Below are 24097 nucleotides of genomic sequence, written 5' to 3'. Positions count from 1 at the left end.
CATTAGACACAGAATATAAACCCTGAGTGGCAGGAAATATGCCACATAAAAAATATGAAAAGAGGAGATACACATCCTTCTTTCAAAAACATGACTGGATTTAAAATACTAAAGGGTGAAAAGTGTGAGAAAACTTGTGGTACCATACCATTGTGCCACTTTGTTCCTTTGACACATTAGGAACTCAACAGAGATGGTTTTATGTTTGCTGTTGATAGAGAAAATAGGATAAGGAAGGTTTTTATAAAGTCAGTGTGACTGAACTTACTAAATAAAATAATCAAACAAAGTATAACACATGGGGTAAGATGTAGCTAACAGAAAAAGGTGAACAAGAGAAAGTCCAAGACAAAATGATGGAAAGAATAACAATGTCAGTTTAATAACTAATAAAAATGAGTTGAGCATTTCTTTGTAAGAAAAATCCCCAGGATGAATGAAACACCACCATCCAACATTTTACAAGACATAGACCTAAAAATAATGATGCTGAGAAGTCTCAGAAACAAAAAGCATATGAGATTTTAACCCAAAGTTTGTCTTTGCCAAACCAAGAAGATGATAAACACAAGTACACAATGTCAGAAACCATATAATTAATAAGATTATATTACCAATTATAGTATATACAGTTCTTAAAAATTTGTGAGGTGTGGATGCCTCTTAATATAAAAGTTTACATTTAATGTTCTTTATTGTTCTTTTCCTGAAAATCTTTCATTAAGTTCATTGGCTATAGAACAACTATACTGACTTATATATAGCGATATATAGTATTTTGTATATGTATGTTATATTCTAAAATGCAAGTACCACAAGGTGGAGATTTTTGTATTTTGCTCTCAAGATATCCCCAGTACCTTGTTGCTTAAAATATATTAGGTCTTTAATAAATATTATTAAATAATTAACATTGACAGAAAAATCAATTATTAATAAATTAAATCTTTAAATGATTAAAATTTACCTATATTAACTTCAAATAGATCCCCCAAATTGTAGGTAGTATCCTTGAATACAGGACATAAAGGATGATACTTTATTAAAATTTTGGATAAAACCTAGATCCTCAAAAATTAAAAAAATGATCATATAAATCATTCTGGTTAAAATAATGTGTATGTGGACTATAAAGAAACAAGACAAAGGAACAGGCAAAAATAAACCTAAACAGACCCTAAAAATTTGACTGCAAAACTGAGGCTACCAGAAGGGGAAGGAGAAGAGGTAAGGACATAGCGGGGAGGGGGCCCAGTGCACTCTGGTGGAGGATTGTTGGTGATGTGATGGTGGGTTGTGGTCTGGTGACATGTATCTAAGGAGGTGTGAACCTATAAACATAAATCATATTTAGTTTGTAAACCTGTGTTATCTCAATAAAGAATGACAGAAGTTTAAAAAAAATAAATGAAATAATTTAAATAATTAGCTAAACAATCCAAAAAGTTTACTTTCTTTGTAAGGAAAGATAAATACTAAGTTAATGATGTAAAAATAAATGTATTAGAACAGAAAGGCAGAATTATTAAATATATTAAATGATAAGAAACAAAATGATAAGAAATTGAAAATCTTCATGAAATAATTTTTATGAAAAGACTGCACATTTTTAAAATAAGGCAAAAGAGGGCACATTTTCTTTTTCTTGGATCTTTATCTATGGAAAAGGTGAAAAAGGTGTCAAAGAATTACCATGAGATAATCATTAGATTAGATAGTTTTATAGATGAATTATTTTAAATCCTGACAAAGAGATAATTCCTACACTATAGAAATTGTTAAAAGTATAGAAATACATAGAAAGCTACTCTAATCATTTTACACAGCTAATATTACCCTCCTATGTAAAAATCCTGAATTGAGGGAAAAACCAAGTTAGATATCAATTTCACTTACAAATATTGTTATAAGATCACCAGTGAAATCCTAGTGATCTTTTCCCAGCTCATCATAAAAGGAAAAGCAGACGGTGGTATGAATGTAGTCTTATTTTTTCACAACTGTCAGGGCTATTCCGTATTAGAAACTCTATTAATATAAATCATTACATTACTAGAAAGAGAAGAAAAATTACATGCTGATCTTGATAGATGTTTAAATGCCAATTGAAAAAACTAATAAAAAAATCTCTGGTTTGTTTACACAAAAATAAAAGCTCCTTGTTCTCTAAGGTATCATAAAGTTAAGAGACTATTGACAAAGTTGGAATGTATTCTGAATGATATTTGACAGGGAAGGCTTAATCAAGAACATTTATACCTCAGGAGGCAAAAAGGCAAACACTGTCATAGAAAAAATGGAAAATTCATTAAAAAAGAATATATATATGCCTGACAAACACATGCAATGCTCAATCTCAGCTGTATTTTAATGAAGACCAAGTAATTGGTATTTCATTATCAAACTGGTAAAAACTAAGAAAAACAAAAACTTGGTTTTAATGGGACTTTAACAGTCCATTAATATTTGTTGAATGTATTAATGAATATGCTGTTGGGAAGAACATAAACTTGTCAACTTTTCTAAGGGCAAGTCGGTGATCTGTGACAAATTAAAATTTTTCTCATGGTCTTATAGTAAGTAGTTAATATATTGATTTATGACAAATAGTGTAAGAATGGAAAAATTTACTTATAGGGCTAATTATTCCATCATTATAAGAAATGATGAAAATAACTTAAATAATCAAAAAATAAAGTGATCAGGCAATTAGGGATAGCTTTTCTAGAAAACATTGCATTAAACATTAAATTTATGTTTTTGGAGATTATTGAATGGCATGAGAAATGGTCACAATAGAATAGAAACAGAAAAGTAACTTAAGTAACAATATATCCAACAGGATCCCAACTTCATTATGACATGCTACAGGCATGCGTTTATAGAAAAGAAAGTACTCCAAAACACAGTGTTCATTTACCATGTATCAAGATAGCAGATGATTTAAATGTTTGTTTTAATACTTTTCCAATTATCTGCATGCTTATAGTGAGATAATATGACATTTGTAACATGATAATCGTTATTTCAGGAAAACAAGAACCTAGAGTATGCTGACTATATCCACCTGGTCTTTATAATACTTGTAGTTATATAATTGTAACCTCTTTTAATGTTTATTTAAGAGTGATATTAAGCATTGACTACTAAACAAAAATAAAATATGTACAAACTGTGTACATATCTATTTTTATCTACATATAAATATGTATATCTGTTTTGATATATAGATATAATCAAGAAAAGCAAACTCTTTGCCATTTGTTATATGTTTCAGGTAGGATGTATTCAAAATATTTGTGAGCTTCTGATGTGAAACAAATACCTTCTGAATTCTTCCAAATGAAATGGCAAACCAATCAGATTTGGAACTGAAAGTCTAGACTGGAACTTTTCAAAAATAACAACCCATAGGAAGAAATACAGTTTACACCATGACCCAGCACACACACATGTGTGTACCCATGCATAAGTTATAAAAAAAATTCATTATCCAAACTTATATTTACCACTTGGTCTGATCTATTCAGAATCTTTTAAAATGTCAGTTATGACTGACTAATTGATTTTATGATCATCTATTAAGTTGTGAAACATAATTTGAAAAGCTACCCTATGGCAGATCTCAGTCGGTAATTGGGACAGGCATGATGCAGGAATGCTCAAATCCTCAAAGGACAGGTTGAGCCTGTGTTTCATGCATCACGTGAAACATATGCTAAAAGCCACTTTACGTTTGTTTAGAAATAACAAAGGGAGGTTGGAGGAGCTTACTTGGAGGCCATAGCCTAAATGCGGACAAAAGAAAAGGCTGAGCACACAAGGGGAAACTTTGCAGAGATAAAAACAAAAATCTATCTTATTAATTCTTTTCGATGTGTTTGCTTATCATTCTTTTCCCTGTACAGCGATTCCTAACTATCTCATTATATTCGAAATTATGTTTCCTGTCTGCCTTTCCCATCAGACGTGAACTCCTGATTCACTTTTGAATCCTCAGAGTCAATAAATTTCTGGCACAAAGCTGTCACCACATAAAGGAAATTAATTAATAAATGAACAAATCCTATGATTTGAAACTTTGTTCTTTAATCCTGGGGCCAAAGTGATACAACCTAAGTGAAAATGAGTTTATTCTTTTTTATAATTGATGACAGGACATTACCAGGTGTTCTTATGGTAGAGAAAAAATTTTTCAAATAATTAGGAAAGTTGTAATGGGAAAGCATTCACATTTCTGATAAATTTATGAATCAAATTAAGTAGAAATATTGAAAGCTTGAAACAACATGTCAGTTCTTTTCTATTTCCTTGTCAACTTTTTATTTCCATTTCATCATGTATTTAGGGATTAGATTTTTAAACTTTATACATAAGCATCTATATGTAAAAAGGAAAATTCCACCTCGTGGAATTGGGAAAATTTGAAATAGTTCTAGATCACATGTAAACCACAAACTCCTAAGTCCCACAGCATTTTTTTTCCCAATCACCAATTTAAGTACTATGTTAAAAGATTTCTTCCTGCCATCATTCACCTTAATTGTGAGAGCATGATTCCTGGAGAATGTGAGTCTCGATTCCCTTATAACCACATACTCATAGAGCACATTGCTGCCTGACAGTTTAAGCCTGGGAAATTACTGTAGAGGGAATTGCATGGCAAACAGGAAATGTGGTCCCTACTAAATAGATGAAGAAAGGAAAAGTAGCAGATACATATAAAAATTATAATTAAAATAGATTTGCTATTCAGAAACAATCTGGGACTCTAGCAATTAGAGATGATGGGAAAATAAAACTGAAAAATGGAGGTATCTCCACATGGTTTGGGGGGATCTATTATCACATAGTGAGCCAGACGGTTCATTAGAGGAAAGACATCAGATCGTGACAGGGGATGTCTCATACAACATCTCCTACTGTTTCTTTAAGGGAGAAACTTCAAGACATTAATACTATACACACACACAGACACCAGGTTTTCTTCCTGCTTTGTTGGTCAGCGTTGGTTGACTGTTGGTATTGACATACACTTTTAAACAAATGGATAAATATTTCATGAATAAATAAACCAACAAAGGAATGAATGATGGCAGAAAATCTATTCCCCTCATGTGCTACTTTGGTTTTGCTGTCTAGGGAATGGAGTTACATCTGGGAATAAAGGTGAAAGATGACATCGAATGACCTAAATCATTTTAAGAAAGTTTCATGGAGATAGTATCCAAGAATGGATAGTATCCATTACTTTAGGAAAATCTGATCGTAAAATCGGAAGTAAAGAGATTTCAATTGTTTATTACAAAGACAACATTATTCTCTTTCTTCTGAGCACACTTACTTGAATAAATGGAAAGATTTCCTATCCATTTGCTTAAGTCGGTGGTAGCAACTTTTGTACTTTCTTTTTAAACACTATGAAAATTTGTACTGTGATTTCAAGGCTCAGAATGAAGCAGAGATATTAATGAGATTCATAGGTGGACTTTAAAGTTACACACTTCAGTATGTGTCATGATGATTATACTCAAAAGCGGTCATTCTTGGGAGGATGGCCATTCCAGTACTGTTGAAGTGACTGTTACTGTTTTAGGTGTTCCTTCGACTCAACACTTGAGTCTTCCTGTCTATTTCTGAGAAGAGTTTCCTATGAGTTTTCTTTTTCCATCATAACGCCATATTAGTTACTACTTAATAAGAACCAAATGATGTTAAATTTTTGAGTGACTCTGAGTGAAGTATTTCCTAAAACGGAAAGAACAAGATGGCTGCCTTGGTGACTGGTTAATTACAGTTAGGAAGCTGTGCAAAGGGATGTTTTGGGTTATGGCATCTGAACACAAACATGGTTCATATGGAGTTTTAATTGTCATCAGAGTTAAGTGATACATGTGTAATAAATGCCACTTAAGTGGATTTTTACATCTTCTACTCCAAACTATCTTCATTTTAAAAATTGAGTACCCAAAGTTTATTTCAGGACTTTAAGCTCTGCAAAAATAAAACATATCCAACTGATTTTAAACAGCTTTGAGAACAGTTTAGGAAATCTGGAATTCATAGGAGTTTCTGCTATGGTTTTTCCTATATTACATAAAATGGTCATTTCTCCCATTGCAATAGAAGAAAAGAATGTGATTATTGTAGAAGTTGGAATTTTGGGGTTTTAACCACGATCCAACACAAACGGTTGTGGTTTGGGGGAACTTAACCTATTCTAAACTTGACATCCTGAGCTGGAATTAATTGCTCATTAGAAGCAGAAAGAGTTCTTTTTTCAGTCGAATGTAAGTACAGCATTGGTTTTTTTTTTTTTTTTTGACGTATGATGGAAAAATAATGCGGTTCTGAGCTTTCTTTCTCTGCTTTTTGGTATTTAGGTTTGAGTTTGAGCCAGAGATAGGCTAACTTATTTGATTATAGCATATAAGAATGAGTTCATTTTGATTTTTACAGAGAACTGATGAAACAGTTTTGGTTTTGAAATTTGGTTTTGGTTCAATACTATTGAGTTAAAAAACAAATGAAGATTGATCATTAAAGAGAAGTTCAGCAGAGGGAGAAAAGTTTGTATAGCGCTTGTAAATGAAAACTTAGTGACTCCTCTCTTTGGAACATTACAAGTAAAAAGGTATCTTCACAGCTGCCACAGCCCTCTTCCTGTCCTGTTTTTACCAGGAGTTGACAGAGCAGAAAATCAGCTTTGCTAATGACTTGTAAAAACATGCAAAGTGTTAGAACCTTAGTTTTCTCATCTGTAAAATAGGATTAAAGATAACTCCCTCATAGAGTTGTTTTTTGGAATCATTTCTACAAGATCTTCACACAGTATCGGGTAGAGTTGCCATTGAGTAAATGATGCCATTATTGTTATTAATCTGTGTGTGGTATAATTTATTGAGTAAATAGTTTGCACATTCTCTTTGTATTCCTCTCTCTCTCTCCTATTTTAAGTCCTTAACTAGACTCTGGTATTTCTTTGCTTCAGGGTTTTCACAGAGCTGAAAGCAGAAGATTCTAACTTTCTTTTGGTCTTTGGTCTTTGATTTTAGCATAAACTCATTAAAGAGATTAGGTGTGCCCTAGGGTCAGGGATGAAAGGAGTACACTTTTGAAGGAAAAGTTTGTGTGTGGGAGAGAGGGAAGTAGATATTGACCTTTTGACCAAGGGACTTTGCCAAAATTGCCTTACAACCAAGCTTGGCAGTCACCACATGAAGGGTAACCAGGGGTACCTCAGTGGTAACCAGAGTGAGCACAGGGGGAGACTTCCAAATGTTCTTTGTGCCATTAGAGTCCCAGAACTCTGGCATAACCAAACATATTCAGCCCTTAGAATGATTAAGATAGAATGGGTCTCTGGCTAATGGAATATAGTCTTTCTAAACACTGCAGTAGGTGGCCTCATTAAAAACTCCCCACATTTATTGAACACTTACTACACACCAGGCACTATTCTAAGGGCTTTAATCATTTCATTGTATACTACATATATGAGCTAGTACTATTACCTCAATTTTAAAGGAGACCAGGAGGTTAAATATATATATACCAGATTTACCAAGTTTATAATAGGTATAACTGGGAAGCAGGCAGACCAGCTTCAGAGTCTAGGCTTCTACACATTATGCTAAAATGCTTCCCCTACTTGCTATACTATTAGTTTTACAATTTAGGACACTAGGGTTTAGGAAGTCAGAGTAGCTGTCTTCAGGGCAAGGTTTCAGACTGATGGGTTAAGGTCCATGTTAGTTACATGGCCATGTGCCACAGAAGGCAGACAGCGACAAAAGGCCTCTTTGGGGGAAATGGGGATCAGTTTACAGGGAAAATTAGTGCCACTCTTAGGGGACAGGTTATTGCTCACAGGAAGCTGGCCAGACTGGGAGATCTGCAGCAGACACAGGCTCTGTGCGTGACAGAGAAGTGCTGGAGAAACATGAGGCTACAGAGTAGCAAGGAGGCATCAGGAATGTGCCCTAGGGACCATGGACCCAAGTCTGCTCATGTCATATAGGGACAGCTCCCAGGAGTTGATTCCAAGAACTCCTCTCTGCTCCGTTCTACTCAACTTACCCACATAGTGCCTAGTTTTGTGCTTTGATTAGGGTTAATCAAAAGTCTTCTTTAAAGAGCAGTCTCTCTGAGTCACCAAGAAGAGGTGGTGCATATACACAATGGAATACCACTCAGTTCAAAACAGAGAAACTCATGCCACTTGCAGCAATGTGGATGGAGCTAGAAGGGTTAATGCTAAGAGAAATATGTCAGAAGGAGAAAGGTAAATACCGGATGGTGTCACTTACATGCGGAATATAGAAAAAACAGACAAAGGGTCAGATAAAGCCAAACCCAAAAACTAGTCCTTGAAAGCTGACTATAGAACTGAAAAATCCTGAGTGGGAGGGGAAGGGGAGGGGCAACACACAGTGGGGAGGGAGCACAATGGACGATGGTGCAGGACCATGGGTGCCCGGGTAGTGGGAGTGCTATGGTAACAGGACTCGAAGGGGGAGAGTCCTATACTTCTAAAATACAAACAATAATGTAAACCAAAATTACTTCACTATAGATGAAAAAAAAAACAATCTCACATCCATGTTAAGGATCTTTAGGGGTTTTTATTTTGTCCCTCTGGTGTTCACTCTGAAGGGAACTGCACTGAGAGAACAGCAACCCTGGTGGAGGGTGCGCAGAGGCAACTTTGGATTCCTGAGCACTGGAAGGTGAAGATGCCATGATGGGGAGACCGAGGCAAAAAAGGGTCAGGAGATCTGGGGAGATAGCTCTAAAGACTGATAGACAGGAAGAGAACCTCTCAAAATTATACCCAAGAAGGAGGGAAGAAGGGGTTTTCTTCCCCTTTGCCTGGCTCAGACAGCTCCCTGTGGGTGCCTAGGTTATTGTCTGTGCTGAACACAGGTTGTGGGATTGCGGTGAGATTTTGTGGGCTGATGTGAGACCCTAGCAACATCCAATATTTTTTTGTTCCTATGAAAAAGTCATTTCAGTTCTAAATTACTGACTTCTAAAAGGGTTTCTGAAATAGTTTGTTTCTGTGTTGGGGTTTGCCTATAAACATGTCGCCTGTTTTCAAAATGAGTTGCAGTATGTTTAAAAGCTAGAAATTCACTCACATGGTCATCTCCCACAGAGCTAATATCAGTGTGTTCAAAAAGCCACATCTAAAATATAAAAAGAGTAAGACAACCACTCTATCCTAATTTGTCCTCTTCTTTTCTCAAAATTTCACTAGTTTCTGAAATCCAGGTAAGCAAGTCTCCTCTTCAAGTGGCATCTGATGTTTCACTAACATCAAGTGTGATCAAGCCTCAGGCTCTTCCCAAACCCACGTTGTCTACAGATGAGTGGGTTCTGTTCTCTTTTTTCCTTTGCCTTGGTACCTCTATCATTCCTCAGTTCAGCTCTTTTAAAAAATATCAGGAAACACTGGCCTGTTGATGGAGGGACCCATGGGGAGGGAAGTGTTTATAGAACTCAAAAGGGTACATGGGTGAGAGGAGGTGCCCACAGAGAGGTAGGAAGCAGGGGCAGATGGCTCCAGTTCTCTCTCTCATTCCATCATTAGACGCTTTTAGGAATACAATATGTCCCTTTTTAAAAATGGAGACATCATTGATATAACACTGTATTAATTTCAGGTGTACAACATAATGATTTGATATACATATATACACGATGTTCTGGTCATAAAACCACGGTCTATGAGGAAGCAGATGGAACAATTCTTACAAAGAGCCACTTTAGGGCCTCCCTGGTGGCACAGGCAGTTGAGCGCCGCACTGTGAAGCTGCCTGCAGCCTCTGCAGCACGGGTTCGATCCTGGCCTGCCGGCGAGAATCCCACATGGCAAAGCAGACCTCTCCTGTCTCGCCTGCTGCTCCCCTCAGCAGTATATTTCTTCAGTCTGCCTGTTCTGTTCCCTGCTCTGTCTCGAGTGAAGCCTCTCACCCTCCCATGCATCTGGCCTGTACCCCAGATCTTGTATAAAAATAAATCTTTAAAAAAAAAAATGAAGAGCCTCTTTTAGTCCTTTCAAAGCATTCTCTTGCCTCTCCCTGGGGTAAATTCTCAGGTCTCGGGTAAATAAAAATGTTACTTGTCTATCTAAATAAATAGCCAGAGGGCTGGTAATTTCTCATGAGTAACTGGTGGTGCTATCTGTGTTCTGGGCACAGCACAAAGATACTGGAACAACAGACAAAAACAAATCTTTTTCCTATTCACCTAAATGATGGCAGCAAGTTTAAGATTGATGATACTTTCTAATGATAAAGAAGGAAATACATGAAGGAAAAGGTTTTCTTCTTCTCTTTCCTTGAACTTCTAAGAAGATGAAGGAAGAGCTTCTAAGAAGATTATAAGAGCCACAGGTTATAGTAGACAGCGCCCAATGGTACCCAATTTCTGTTTTCCCTTTTGCTGTTAATAGCACCTCACTTTTCCTCGGTGGACAAACTCTTCATCTATACACATTAAGAGACTTTGTATGAGCGGGATTCTACTTTCTGGTTCCAGGGGCAACTTTGTGATTGGATCTGGCCAGTAACAGTCCTGCATCTACACATTTTTGGCCATGGGAGTTCAGAAGCAGGCATGTGATCTATGCTGAGTCAGGAAGCCGTTAAGCATTCCATAGGACATCAGTTCTAGGATTTCCTGGGTGTAGTGGGGGTAAGACAATCTCTTTCTAAGAGTTGTTGGGTTGGAGCTGCTGATAGCTGTCTTGACACTATAGGCGGGAGGTCCCTAACACTGGTGCCTGCAGAGGATCACAAAGGTGAGAGACAGAGAAAGACAGACTCAGTGGCCTGACTCGAGGAGCTGGATGCAATTTTGCTTCAAGTCAGATATGCCTTTGACGTAAGAGGTATCTAAACCAACAACAAATTCTCTCTCTCTCTCTCTCTCTCTCTCTCTCTCTTGCTAGACCAATTTGAATTTGGTTCTGTTCTTTGAAATTGTTTGTCAATATCCTAATTTTTATCAGATGCCTTTAAGGAGCAGAGAAAGAAAGACAAATTCTGGTATTGGCCATTGGACAGCAGGAGCTTATTCTTCATATGCCCCCTGTTCAGAAAATAACCTTCTGGTGATTTTTGTACTTGTATGGCTATTACACATTCCATTTTAAATCCCTTTTTAAAAAGATGGTTAGCATGATCTCAGCATCTTGTTTTCCCTTTCCTCTGACTGCAGAATTCACCAGATGTGTCTTTCATTGTCCAAACAGCTGCCAAGCACATTCCTTCAAGTTGATTCCTAGACCATATTCATAACAGGGCAAACACATCTTTCAGAATGCTTGCATTGATTCATCCAGCCATTACCTCCCTAGACCAATCCCCTTTGCCAGAAAGATACAATACCATGTCTCTTACAAGAGTGGAAATTAGTATACCTATCTTCTCATTCTTATGTCCTCAAATCCCTTTTATGGATGAATATCCTTATAACTTAGCCCAAGAGTTAAAATGAAGGAGGGGGGAGCAGAGATATGTGATCTATGTCACACAATTTTTTAAAAAAGACAATAATAAAGGTACTACTATTTTTAGAAAACTCTAGATCCGTTGCATTTCCAAAATTACTTACAGGATATTCATGCTGCTGTTAAATAAGGAGATAATCTTTTTCTGCTACTAAAGCAAAACAAAACAAAACAAAACAAAACAAAACAAAACAAAACAAAACAAAACAAAACAAAACAAAACAAAACACCCAGGCTGTTGGTAGAGGACTGTGACAGCCTTAACAAGTTTTACGGAAAATGAAATATCAGCCGATAGCAGGTATTGTATTTTCTTTGGGAAAATATGAACACTTTATAGCAAGTGTATCTTTCTTACTTAATTGAGCCTATAAAACTGGCCAGAAAGTTTTACTTGCAGCCATTGAAATTCTCTCCACTTGTTCTTCACAGCTTTCCCAAGCTTAGATGGGAGAACAGCTACAAAACAGACTGGCTGCAAAGATTTTTAAGGTCTCGTGTCCATATTTACAAACCTTACAATCTGTGTGTATTCATTTATTTTAACACAGATGAAGTGAATAAATCAGGAGTTCCTTTGGGAAAAAGAAAAACACACCAAATTTGAGAGAAAAAGAACAAAATATGTCAGCTGAGGCAACTCCCAAATGTTCTCTATAGCTTTCCCAGCAGCCCTAACTGCACACCCTGCCTCTGACAGAATGACTGCTCTCTGAGCTCCCTTAGAAAGCTAATAATTCTCTACAATCCAGCATTTCTCACATAATTATTGTCCTTTTAGATACCTGTATTCCTGGCTAGGTAGAGATAATATTGTATTAATATATTAATTATATTAACATTATATTAAATTATATTATATTTAAATTTTTAATTGAAGTAACTTAGGTTTAAACATTATATACATTTCAGGAGACACTATTAAATTCTTCTTATCAACACCTGGCCTGCACTAAAATGGAGCAAATATTTGTTAAAACTGAATAGTAGAAACAGAGAAAAGAAAAGGAAAAGAAGAGAAAAATGAGCACCAGTGAGAACCAGAGAGAGCAGTGGGGCGTCTTCAGCCCGAGGACAGGTGGCAGGTGTGATGCTGGCAGAAATGTCCTGACAAGATGGCCTGGAAAGATCCAGAAAGTCTGGGGTGGGCCAAAGGAATATATTCATCCCAGTGACAAAAACATTAAAAAAAAATATTCATAGATTCTAGTAATCTTTCCAATGGTTGTTTTAATCATTTTGTCTTTAAAGATTTTTATAAGCATACTCTCCCATTTGGGGCCTATTGAGCTAGGTAGCTCATCTTTCTAAATTTTTTCTCCCTGGTTCAGAAATCTCCCAGTAGGTGTGACTCAGGAAGTATTTGCTTGGCCTCTCAGTTTGAGGTACTGGACTTGAGGAGTTCTGAGCCATGAAAGTATTTTTGATGATGGTGGTCCATGTAATGACCTTGTCAGAGAAGTTGAACTACTTTGCTGTTCACTAAAGCGACTGGAATCACTGCTTTATTTTTAGAACTGTGGGTCAGAAACCAGGAGGACCACCTGGAGGAGCACCTGAGGGCACCCTCTTGGACCCCAGCTCTTTCCTTCATGGGCTGTCAAATTTTACAGTTTCCTTTATTATTTTTATATTATTAATGACTTTCAGACTTTAACAAACACACCAGGTGATGCTAAAGATCTAGAAACCACAGTCTCATAAAAGCTGCCTTTTTGGATCTGACTGACTGATGGGAGTGAAATGTTAACTTCCTAAACTTACTTTCCTAGACCTGTCCAAAGGTAGCAAGACAATAGAGTAATTTCTGAGGCCTAAGCTGGACAAAAGATACAATTGTTTTTCCTTGGCTTGGGGAGATGAGAGAGAGGATATTAAGATTCTAATCCCTGGTTTGGGGTGTCTCTGGTCGTTTATGACAGTGCCTTTCCCAAGCATCTCTTCGTCCCCAACTGTCAGGGAAATGTAAGCTCAGTCAGTTCTGGCAAAATTCAGCAACGTTCTCACTAATTTGTCTGTCTAGTTAGTCACACATTTGCTTGGCATAAAAGAGAGACTCATTATGATAAGAAGGACCCAAGAGTATTGTTATATAGCTCAGGTTTGGTGAGGATCAGAGGAAATCTTACATCTCATGAAGGTAAAGCATTTTCATCCTTACAGTCTGATGTAAGGAAATCTTAAAAATATAAAGTCAAGACAAGCAGGTCTGCTCCATTTAAAATGACGCGTGATTCTGCTCATACGAATTCATAGTCGTTTTGAGATGGAGGATTTTCAGAGCACTGCGCGTGGTGATGGGTATAGTGGAAACAGCACCCCTTTATTTTATTGCTTGGTTGTTTGATTAAGGGAGCTGAATATTATGTATAGAGTCTCTTACCAAACTCAGTAAGCTGATCTCAATTAAATTTGAAATGAAGTGAATTGTCATCTAAGTTGTTATTCTGAAAAAAATTTTCTCGTCTGTTACTGAGTGTCCCTGTGACCAGTTGCCCCATCACTATAAATACAAAATGCCCAAGTCACCTGGCTGGAGATCACCCTAACTGCACATTTCTGATGAGTGTTTATAAATGTCAACTAATGAGGAAGAATCTTCTAGGGCGAAGAGTTTCACTTGTTTGAGCAACTGTGGTAGATGCTCGAATTGACCTTGGAATACGTGTCAAGGAGCAAGGCACGTGAGAAGCCTCCGCTCCCAGGAGGCTAGAGGGACTATCAGCTGGGTCGCTGGCTCTGCTTTCCCCACCCTGACCTCTCAAGCACAAACATGAATGCAAAAAGTAGACAAGGAAATTCTCCTTTTTGAATGGTCCTTCAAAAGAGCTAGTGCTTTTAGTGGCCACCAGGGCTGAGAGTTCTTTCTGTGTTTATCAGAACAGCACTAAACACTGTAGAGAAGGTGGCTGTCATCCGAGATGGTGAGTGAGAGCTAACTCACAACAAAGACACTATTACCATGAACATCTCTGCCCCAGGAATGATGTTAGGAACAGGCCAACTTAGAATCAGTTGCTATTCTAAGTATATGACTTATATACCTTTATTCCAAATGTAAGCACCCTGCCTGGGGGCATTTTTGAGAATGCTTAAGACTTGAGTGCATTCTGTAGGTACAATCTTGTTTTATTGAAAAAACAAGAGAATGAATCACGTTGTCCTGAAAAAAGCCCAGTGTATCTTTTTAGAGGCTACAATATGCTTTTTTGTTTCTGAATCTTGAAGGATTTGGCAAAAGACAATCCTCTACTACAAAAACTTCTCTCGTCTCAAAATTAAATGATGTTGGTATATTGCTAAGATCAGCAAAATGTGAATTGTGTAATATACAAGTCATTGATGTTTCTGAAGATAACTTCTGAAATTACTTCTAATAACCATTTCCAAAGGGGACATGGCGTACGTTTGGTCTGTTAATGTTTGCCCAGATGCCCGAGACCCAAGAGATGAAGGGCAAGGATTAAAGCTCAGTGGATGATGACAAAGATTCCTTGTCCTCTTTAAAATAGCTAACATCTGCTCTACCCCAACAAGTCAGTATACGAGACCAACAGGGAGTAAATATGAGAGCAATTAAAATGAACTACTGTGCATTGGTGTGGTTTGATTTATATAAACAACTTCTGTGGGAGAAGACGGCTGTGGTTTGGGTAATGTTCATATCTATGAAACCCAAGTAACTTAAAAATAACTTGATATGTATAGAATATTCTTGGCCATGTTCTGCTGCTTTAAACTATCTCAGTTAAAAATGAACTCAATGATTGGAATCAGGCATGGACTTACCCAGTGAAGATCATAATCAGATGGCCTTGCTCGTCCTTCGTCATCCTCATATAAAGTGAAACCTTCCCTCCGAGCCTGATAATACTCCTTCCGTAGCTGCTGGATGCGGTCAGCGCTTCCACTTGCGGGGCGGCCACTACGGGAGAAAACAGTCACATAGTGGACATGAGCCTGGAAACTCACGTTTTGAACTTCATATTAAAAGAGCTGACATCCAAATTTGGAGGCTTCAATAATATGATTCAAATATACTAGGAAAACTGAAATCAGCAATAAAAATGAAAAACCACCCCTGACATGCATGCCTTTACTTCTAAGGGTGCCACAATACCTGATTTGGTATTTATGAATGCCCTTTGAGTGAGAAGGTACTATAAGGTCCTGACCTCTTAGAGAAACTCAAAGCCATCACTTTTTTCTTTCCATCCTATTCACAGAGTTTGGTTAAATTTTTAATGTGGGTATCTCATTTTATCAAATAAGTGTTGCCTATTTGAAACCAGCTGTTTGACCTGCAAGTTGGATGTGACACAAGGTTCGTTTCAATGACACTAATGAATTTTCAGAGTGGGCGTGTGAGATATGTCAATATATGGATATATCTAGGGCACAGGGAAACAAAAGCAGACTGAGAAGTAAAAAGAAAACCAAAAATCTGGTAATAGTAGAATGAGCCATTTTGTTCTCCTCTCTACCTTAGTCACCTCATCTTCACAGAAATTACTGCTCGTCCAGTGACTCATCCACCAATTTCCAAACTGGTCAGCCATTGCCTCTCCTTTAGCTTGATTTTTCATGATTACTTTTAACAGAGCTAACACTATATGATATAGTTTAGGGCTGGAAAGCAAGAAGATAATGACAGGCAGATCACTACAGTTCAACTTGTTTGGTTCAGCTGAGGGCATAATTGAGCGCCCTATCAGGCCAGACTTTATGTTAAGATCTGGGAATGTAAACGTGAATAATTCATAGTACTTTGCTGTGATTCACAGCACACAGTTTGGGAGTAGGGAACCAAAAGAGATTCAGAAGACTGAAAATCCATTGTGACAGGCGCTAATGACAGCAGTCTGCAGGTGGGCTATGAGAACGTACACTGCTTAAACTTTGACAGAGAGCAGGCTTCCACCTGGACCCTGGACAAGCCACAGAGGTGACACTTGAAGGTCTTGAAGGATGCATAGGTGTTCAATGGCTGGGCAAATTAGATGAGGAAATCCCAGGTAGTTGGAAGGGAAATGCAAAGGACAGAAATAAGAAAAGCATCTTGCTTTGGGGAAATATAAGTCATCCAGTGGGTATAACATATGGTCCTCTATTTCTTTTGTCCTGCCACATAACACATAAGGTAGTAAATACTCCTGTTCCTCTCTCATTTAGGAAGCAACTTGGAATAAAAGTGAGTGCTGGGGGCTTTTGGGATGTTTTGGACACACTCTTGTAAATCATAAGAGCATATTATAAATTTTGGTACTTTAATTCAATTGGCAACAACATAGCATAAGGACTCATCTTGATGGTATGGGATAACCACAGCTCCAGCACACAGAGCATAAGAGAGGAGCAGGGAGAGAGACAGGTAGGGGACCTTCTTAAAGATATCATATGCCAAAAAGTCCTCCGACATTACAGTTGATTTTTAGGTTTCAATGAGATGTCTGAAAGTAATAGGAAGAGGCCATCAACCATTTAGTTTTAAAATGTTTAAAAGTTATACTTGTAAAGTATAAACAGAAAGTGGTGAGTAGACATCTTTTGGAGGAAAATCACTCTTCCCTAACGACACTATAAGTGAATGGAAAGACTTGAGGAGTACTTACAACCTCTCTGCAAAGTCAGCCCAGGGTTCTGGGCTTCCTACGTGCTCTACAGACACTCAGCAGCTGACACTTTTGATTAAGAAAAGACAAGATGGAAACAACCCAAGTGCCCCCAAAAGATGAGTGGATCAAGAAGATGTGGTATGTATAAACATAATGGAATACTACTCAGCGATCAAAAAACATAAACTTATGCCATTTGCAGCAACATGAATGGAGCTGGAAGGGATTTACTAAGCAAAATAAGTCAGAAGGAAAAAGATAAATATTGGATGGTTTGACTTATATGTGGGATACAGAGAAACTGAACAAAAGGTGAGGAAAAAGACAGAACTTGCAAGCTGACCATAGATATGAGACATACAGCGGGGGAGGAGGAAAGAGAGGGGTCAAGACAGGAGAGGGAAGAGCACCAAGGACTGTGGTGGTGGGTCACGGTGCTATGGCGGTGGGAGAAGTACAGGGCCTACACATGAGGGGAGAACCCAAATGCTGTCCAAAAATTAACAACAATGTAAGAAAATAAACTTAAAAAATTTAAAAAAAGGAAAAAAGAAAAGGCAATAAGGATCATGTACCTTTAGTTTTCTTCAATATGCATTTAAAGGCTCTCAAAAATCATTCTTTTTTAAGTAAAAGATTTCCTTGAGCACTTGAATAAAGATAACAATTAGGAAAAAAAAGGAAGGCCTGATGTGGCTTTTTTGAATTCTGGGAAGGCAGGCCAGGTGGCAGAGTTCCGGTCTGAACAGCTCCCTGGCTCTGGAGCCAGGAGCTGACGGCTGCCTGCATCCCCAGCGCAGGCTTCTGCCATTCCGTGAATGCATGAGCCCTGCTCAGACTCACCAGATGAGTTCAATCAGCACGGTGCAAACAGTGCATACATAATCTATTAGTTTACCCAAAGAAACTGAAGCATTGAATTCAGGCAGAATGAAGTCATCAGTAATAAAGAAAAGGAAAAAAAAAAAAAAAGAAACTGATAAGGCACTGTTATAAAAAACAAAAAAAAAAAAGCCCACCATTTTTCTACATTTGTGGTGGGGGAAAAAAATCATACTCAGCCTGTAAACTATTCTTCCATATGCCTATAAATACATACATTTTAAATATGGGTTTGATCACATTTCAGTCCTGAAATAGAAGAAATGGGGCAAGAATATAAAATCGGCTGTTTAGGATTCAGAAAATCCCCTATAGTTGACAGGAACATGACTATTTAGCTAGAAAAGAAATCTGGCCTCAGAGGAAAAAACAGGAAGAAAGTCCAGAAAGTCATGGACTATCTGAGTGCAAAACAAGCATCTCTTTTCCTTCTGTGAATATTTTAGTTTAGTTTAGTTTTTTAAATTTTTTATTTTATTTTACGTATTTTTTACATCATTTTTCATTTTTGCACAATGTATACATTTTCATCTTGGTTATAGTCCCCATACAATTCCCACCCCCCTTGTTTTGATCCTGTGAATATTTTAAAGCAGGTATGGGACACCAGGCAAACCTATTATAATAACTCAGGACAGTATCTCAACATTCTCTCTTATTTTTCATTTCCAACTCTCATTTTATCTTTAGTAATGGTATCAGATATTTTCCCAAGTAAGTGTTTTGATTTCCTAATCAAATTAGGAACAGCAAATTCTGATTTCATTTTTCAGTTCCTCTCTGCAGATAATACATACAAATTTGTCATCAAATCAATAAAAATAATATACACAGCTATTGTAATGAAAGCAGTTAGATGATTCCATTTTTTGCTGAAGATGTAGAAATTGGAAGAGGAACATAAAAACACCTTTGTCAAAATAGCAATAATTATAATAGTTATAATTTATAGAACACATATAGCAAATAAATCGATACAGATTTCTACTTTCTTCACTTTCTGCCAAGAGTTGACATGACTAATCAATCATAATATTCTTTCTTAATGCTGCCCTTAGAGTGTTCTCAACATAGAACTTCAAGAAAGTCCCTACCAGTCTACAGAAGCTGGTACTTGGAGTTAATTTTACTCATAGCTCCTGAGTAACAGGTGCTGTCAATATCTCAAAAGAATCTGTAAAGTTAAAGTTTACTATTCTGCAACACAGAAATGAAGAGTCTGAGGCTCCGGGCTAAGAGATGATGGACAAGATCTATTTGACTTCAAAGACTACGCTTTCCAACATCACTTATTACCTTCCAACCAAAAGCTTTTCTTTTATTTATAAATAAAGCCAGGTTTTCTAGAAAAATATTGGACCAGAATGGAAAGCCTAGCCTGGAGAACTAACTTCTGAGGACTCCTGTTTTCTTTCCCCATTTTCATGCTATCTGTTCTATTTTCCGAGCCTCATGGCACTTGAAGACTAAGGAGTCTTTTGCCTAATAGCTTCAGAAGTGACATCAGATTAGGATGTAACTCAAATACTCTTAGGACCATATACAATCAATCAAAGTATTAATTTTCAACTAGGCTAGTTTGAAAAGGAGGCTTTCTTTATTATTTGTTTACTGGATAGAGTAAATGCTAATCATTCTTTCAAAAAGAGTTCTTATCATAGCTGTATCCATATGTAGATATGGATGTTTACAGTCTCAATGTGCTGAAATTTTATGCTAACTAACTCAATGCAGTATAACAAATTTATATATTGCATGATTTCTTATAAATTATACTGCCTGTGCCTTTAAAGGCAGAAGGCTTGAATTAGCCTCTTCTTAACATGAAAACACTAACTTGAAAAGACATATGCACCCCTATGTTCACTCAACACTATTCACAATATTCAAGATATGGAAACAACAAAAAGGTCCAATTACTGAGGAATGGATAAGCAGAAGTGGTATACCTACATGATGGAATATTACTCAGTCATAGAAAATATGAAATCTTACCATTTGCAAAAACAAGGATGAAACTTGAGGGGATTACGCTAAATGAAATTAAGTCAGGAGAAAGACAAATGCTACATGATTTCATTGTTTCGTGGAATTTAAAGAAAACAAAAATGAATCTTTAGACTCTGACCAGGGAACGGGGATTACCAGAGGGGGAGGTAGGGGACGTAATGGGTAGAGAGGGCCAAGCAGTTGATGGTAAATGATAAAGGAGACAGTAGTTATAAGGAGTGGTAAGGAGTTCAGAAACGGTTTTTTCATAGCCACCTATAGAAATATAGGCCCACATGCAATAAACATCACAGTAAAGTATTATCTGCTTTGGAATCTAACTTTATTTTTTCTACCATAATTCCCTCATTGAAGTATGTTTTCAATGAACATTCATTTGTGTATGTCATAGGTTCCTCCCATTATTGCTGTAGGCAGGAGAAATGGCTATTTACTTAGTTCTTATGATGCTCTCAGAATAATACTTATGCTTTATATATGTCATTTCATTTAATCCTCAAATCTGTGAGAATGACATTGTTATCAGCATTACACAGATGAGTCCACTGATCTCAGAGAAGTTAAGTAGCACAACTGATAAATGGTGGACCAGAAGTTGTGTGACTCCAAAACCACTATTATTTCTACCATATAATATTGTTTTTCAAGAAAGGTATTAAAATGCTGCAATCATTTTTGTAGCCGCAGTTCATAAGCATTTCAAGGCAGAGGGAATTTAGCAGAGCACATTTATGGCCATACCTTTTGATATTCTTTTATTTGCACAGATCTTTGCAATAAAAATCGAAATAGAAGTAGCTAAAGTAATAGAAATACATGCAATGAAGTCTGTATTCATTAAAGAAAGGAGTCGGAGCAAGTAGCCTGAGATTTCTGGGTAATTAATATTATATTTCTAACAGGCTTTTGTGGGAAAGTGGTATAAAACTGAATGGGGTGCTAAAGAGAATCAACATATGACAAAGATCCAACATGAAAGAGAAACTGTAGATCAGAATCAGGACTGAGAGGCAGCCAGGGCTGCTCCTGGTAAAATTTACCATTGACTGAGTGAGAGGAAGTTGGTCTCTGCCAATGAACCAATGTTGGACTTGTGAATTAATCTCTGATGACACTATGTATATGCATAAGTGGGCACACATATAAATATGTTTCCTAATTATGATCAGATATAGTTGATTCCAAGGAGCTGTTTCTGTTCTCATGTCATTTTCAGATAGCCTCAAGACATGTAATTCTTCATTTTCAAGAGGGTGTTCACTTTGGTGAGTCAGACCAACTTTGTAGGTCCCGATTTGGTGACGTAGGTAAGAAATCATCTATATAGGTGGGATCTTTAACAGGAATATTCCTACCTGAATGTGATAATTACAGGTAGAATTACTCACAGAATAAAAACTATTTAAATTAGATGTACTGTTGTCAACAATAATTAGTAGAATAGGGTGTGTTTTCAAACTTGGTATTTTACAGATTATTTTTTTTTAATTTGAGGTATCATTGGTTTATAACACTGCATGATTCAGTAGTATAGGTACACATACCTGTTCAGATAGATGTTACCACACCACACCCACCATGTTGATCCACTACAGTCCATTGGACCCTCTCATCCATCTTCTCCCTTCCCCTCCCTCTATGGTAGCCTCAATTCTACATTCAGATTTCTAGGGTTATAAAATAAGCTGAAATCTTGCCATATGCGACAACATGAAATAAAATGGAGAGAATTATGCTAAATAAATCAGAACAAGAAAGACCAAAGCTGGTGATTCATGCATGTGGAATATAGAGAAACAAAACAAAGGAGTAGACAAAACTAAACGCTACATTCTTTAATTTGTAATAAAATTTCTATAAAAATTAAAGATAAAAATGTCACTTTAATGTTTGCAATTTTTTTTTAAATCTTTTTTTTTTATATAGGCATGTTTTATTTATTTATTTTGTTTGTTTGTTTGTTTTGTTTATACATGCACTGGGTACAGTCAGAAGCGCGCGGGAGGGTGAGAGAATTCACCAGAGCCAGAGCGGGGAACAGAGCAGGCAGAAGGACCGAAGTACACTGCTGAGGGGAGCAGCGGGCGGCAGGAGAGGTCTGCGCGCCATGTGGGACCCTCCTCCGATGGCCGGGGAGCAGCCGGGGATCAAACAGGCGCCGCAGAGGCCGTGGACAGCTTCGCAACCCAGCGCTCAACCGGGGAGGCCCTAATGTTTGCAATTTTTAATTATAGAAGTATGATGTGAATCTTTCCATATTTAGAAAAAGTGGAATTTTAAAGTTTTTTCCAAAAAGGTCAGCTTTTTGAAAGATATGGAAAAACAGAAAAACACATTTGCACCCTGTAAGAATGCTGAGGTGTTATTCTTCTCCTGTTACCCTTAGCCCTATTACATGGGAAAGGCTGTTTGCTTTTTCTTTCTGCATTTAACGACCTGAAAATCTTCATGCTTTTAAACTTAAAATTTAGCAGTACTATAGTTCCAACTTAGCAAAAAAAGATATTTTTTTTTCCAAAGTGGGAACAGAACTCTCAAAGTACTGGAGATTCTCTGGCATTGACAGTCTTGAAAACATAAATGTAATAAAATCCAAATGTCTCCATGCAATCTTATTTTGCTAATTTTACTTTAATTCACAAATTAGGTTCTGGAAAAGAATATTCAGTTGAAGACAGATAATCATGGACACAACTGTTACTGATTTTCTATTGGTGATAAAGATTTCTGTCAAATAAAAATTTTGAGAGATTCTTATAAATGCACTCAGGGTCATTAATTCAAAAGCATTTTGAAGATTTACGGAAACTATAGCCCAAATGCACTTACACTAATACTCTACAGATTTAACATTCCATAATAAAAATACATTTATATAATGTGCCTATATAGAGTCAAGGAGATTTAATAATAAATAGTGGCCTTTTATGGGCCTTAATGTTATAGCACTCTTCATATGATATTTTAGTTTTGAACAGCTCTGAAAATTATCCAGTGTAAATATTCAGTAAAAATCATAATTTTGTAAATTCTGTATTTGCATCCTGTTCTCAATTTCTTATAAAGTATATTTATTTTTTCAAAGGTATTTTAAAAGAGTTTTTTCAGAGTTTAGTCCAATGACATTTTGGGACCCATGAACAACATTTGGGAATTCTTTACCATCACTATTTATGACAGTGACTCCCATTCAAATAATTTTACTAAAGTTCCCCAAATAACAAGAAAATGCCTTTCCTCATATGGTGAATTAATTTCTAACCGTTTTAAGTCATCTTGTTGATTATAACAATTACTCTAAATAAAGAATCCTTTGCTTACTATGACTGTCTATAAATTCCTATATTAAGAGTAATGACTTTAGAAAAAAAAGTGAATATTAACAGAAAAAATAATTTATCATGTCTAGAATCTCCCTTTATTTCTCAAACTACTTTTGTGAATTATGCTTCTTAGTAATTGAAGACATTTTGAGAATATTTATCTCTGAATCATACAGTATTGTAAACTAACGTTACCTTAATAAAAGACATAATAAATTTAAAAAATGAGAATATTTACTATCACAGAAAATTGGTGGCAAAATCTTAGGAAAAAACTATGCATTGTGCTAATACAAAACTTTGAAGGGCATATATTTATATAAATTTATAATGACTCAATATAATTACTCATGTGAGGATCCTGTGGGGAAGCTGAAAGAATTGTTCAGAGAAACTGATATGTAAGTTAGGGTCCTATAGAAGAAAACTCACAAAGCACATTAGTTCAGCTTGTGATCCTAAATGAACGGGTCCTTCTGCTGGTCATAATGATGCAGCCTATGGCATTTTGACCTAGACTCAGCAGTCTGACAGTGTGACTTGGCTCACCTGGGCTTCTACTTTTGTCAGGGCAACCTGATCTGACCCTTTATCTTTCTGAACATGTTTCCTGCCTTTAGCATCTGCTTCATTTGAGAACCTTGTCTCCTATTTCCCTTGCTAGCTCGTCAACTGACCCTCTGACTCCTATAGCGTGAAGATTGGTCCTCAAAAATCTTAACCCTGGTTTGGACCTTGACCCCAATGAATAA

The 24097-nt window shown here is 36.7% G+C and overlaps 1 protein-coding gene across 4 annotated transcripts in view; it reads right to left on the bottom strand.

Annotated features, from left to right (window-relative positions):
* The window catches only part of PARD3B (par-3 family cell polarity regulator beta), a gene marked incomplete at both ends in the record, with an annotated part of 909806 nt that overhangs the window by 85044 nt on the left and 800665 nt on the right, over window positions 1-24097 (bottom strand). For all 4 annotated transcript variants that reach the window (XM_084247417.1, XM_084247420.1, XM_084247419.1 and 1 more), the window contains one exon: window positions 15305-15440. In XM_084247417.1, coding sequence (XP_084103543.1) covers window positions 15305-15440 — 136 coding nt within the window. The remainder of the gene's footprint in view (window positions 1-15304; window positions 15441-24097) is intronic.

Source organism: Talpa europaea, assembly GCF_964194135.1.
Source record: "Talpa europaea genome assembly, chromosome: 1".
In the NCBI taxonomy this organism is placed as follows: Eukaryota; Metazoa; Chordata; class Mammalia; order Eulipotyphla; family Talpidae; genus Talpa; species Talpa europaea.
Note: the sequence above shows the minus strand (reverse complement) of the source record. Positions and strands in the feature narration are given on the sequence as shown.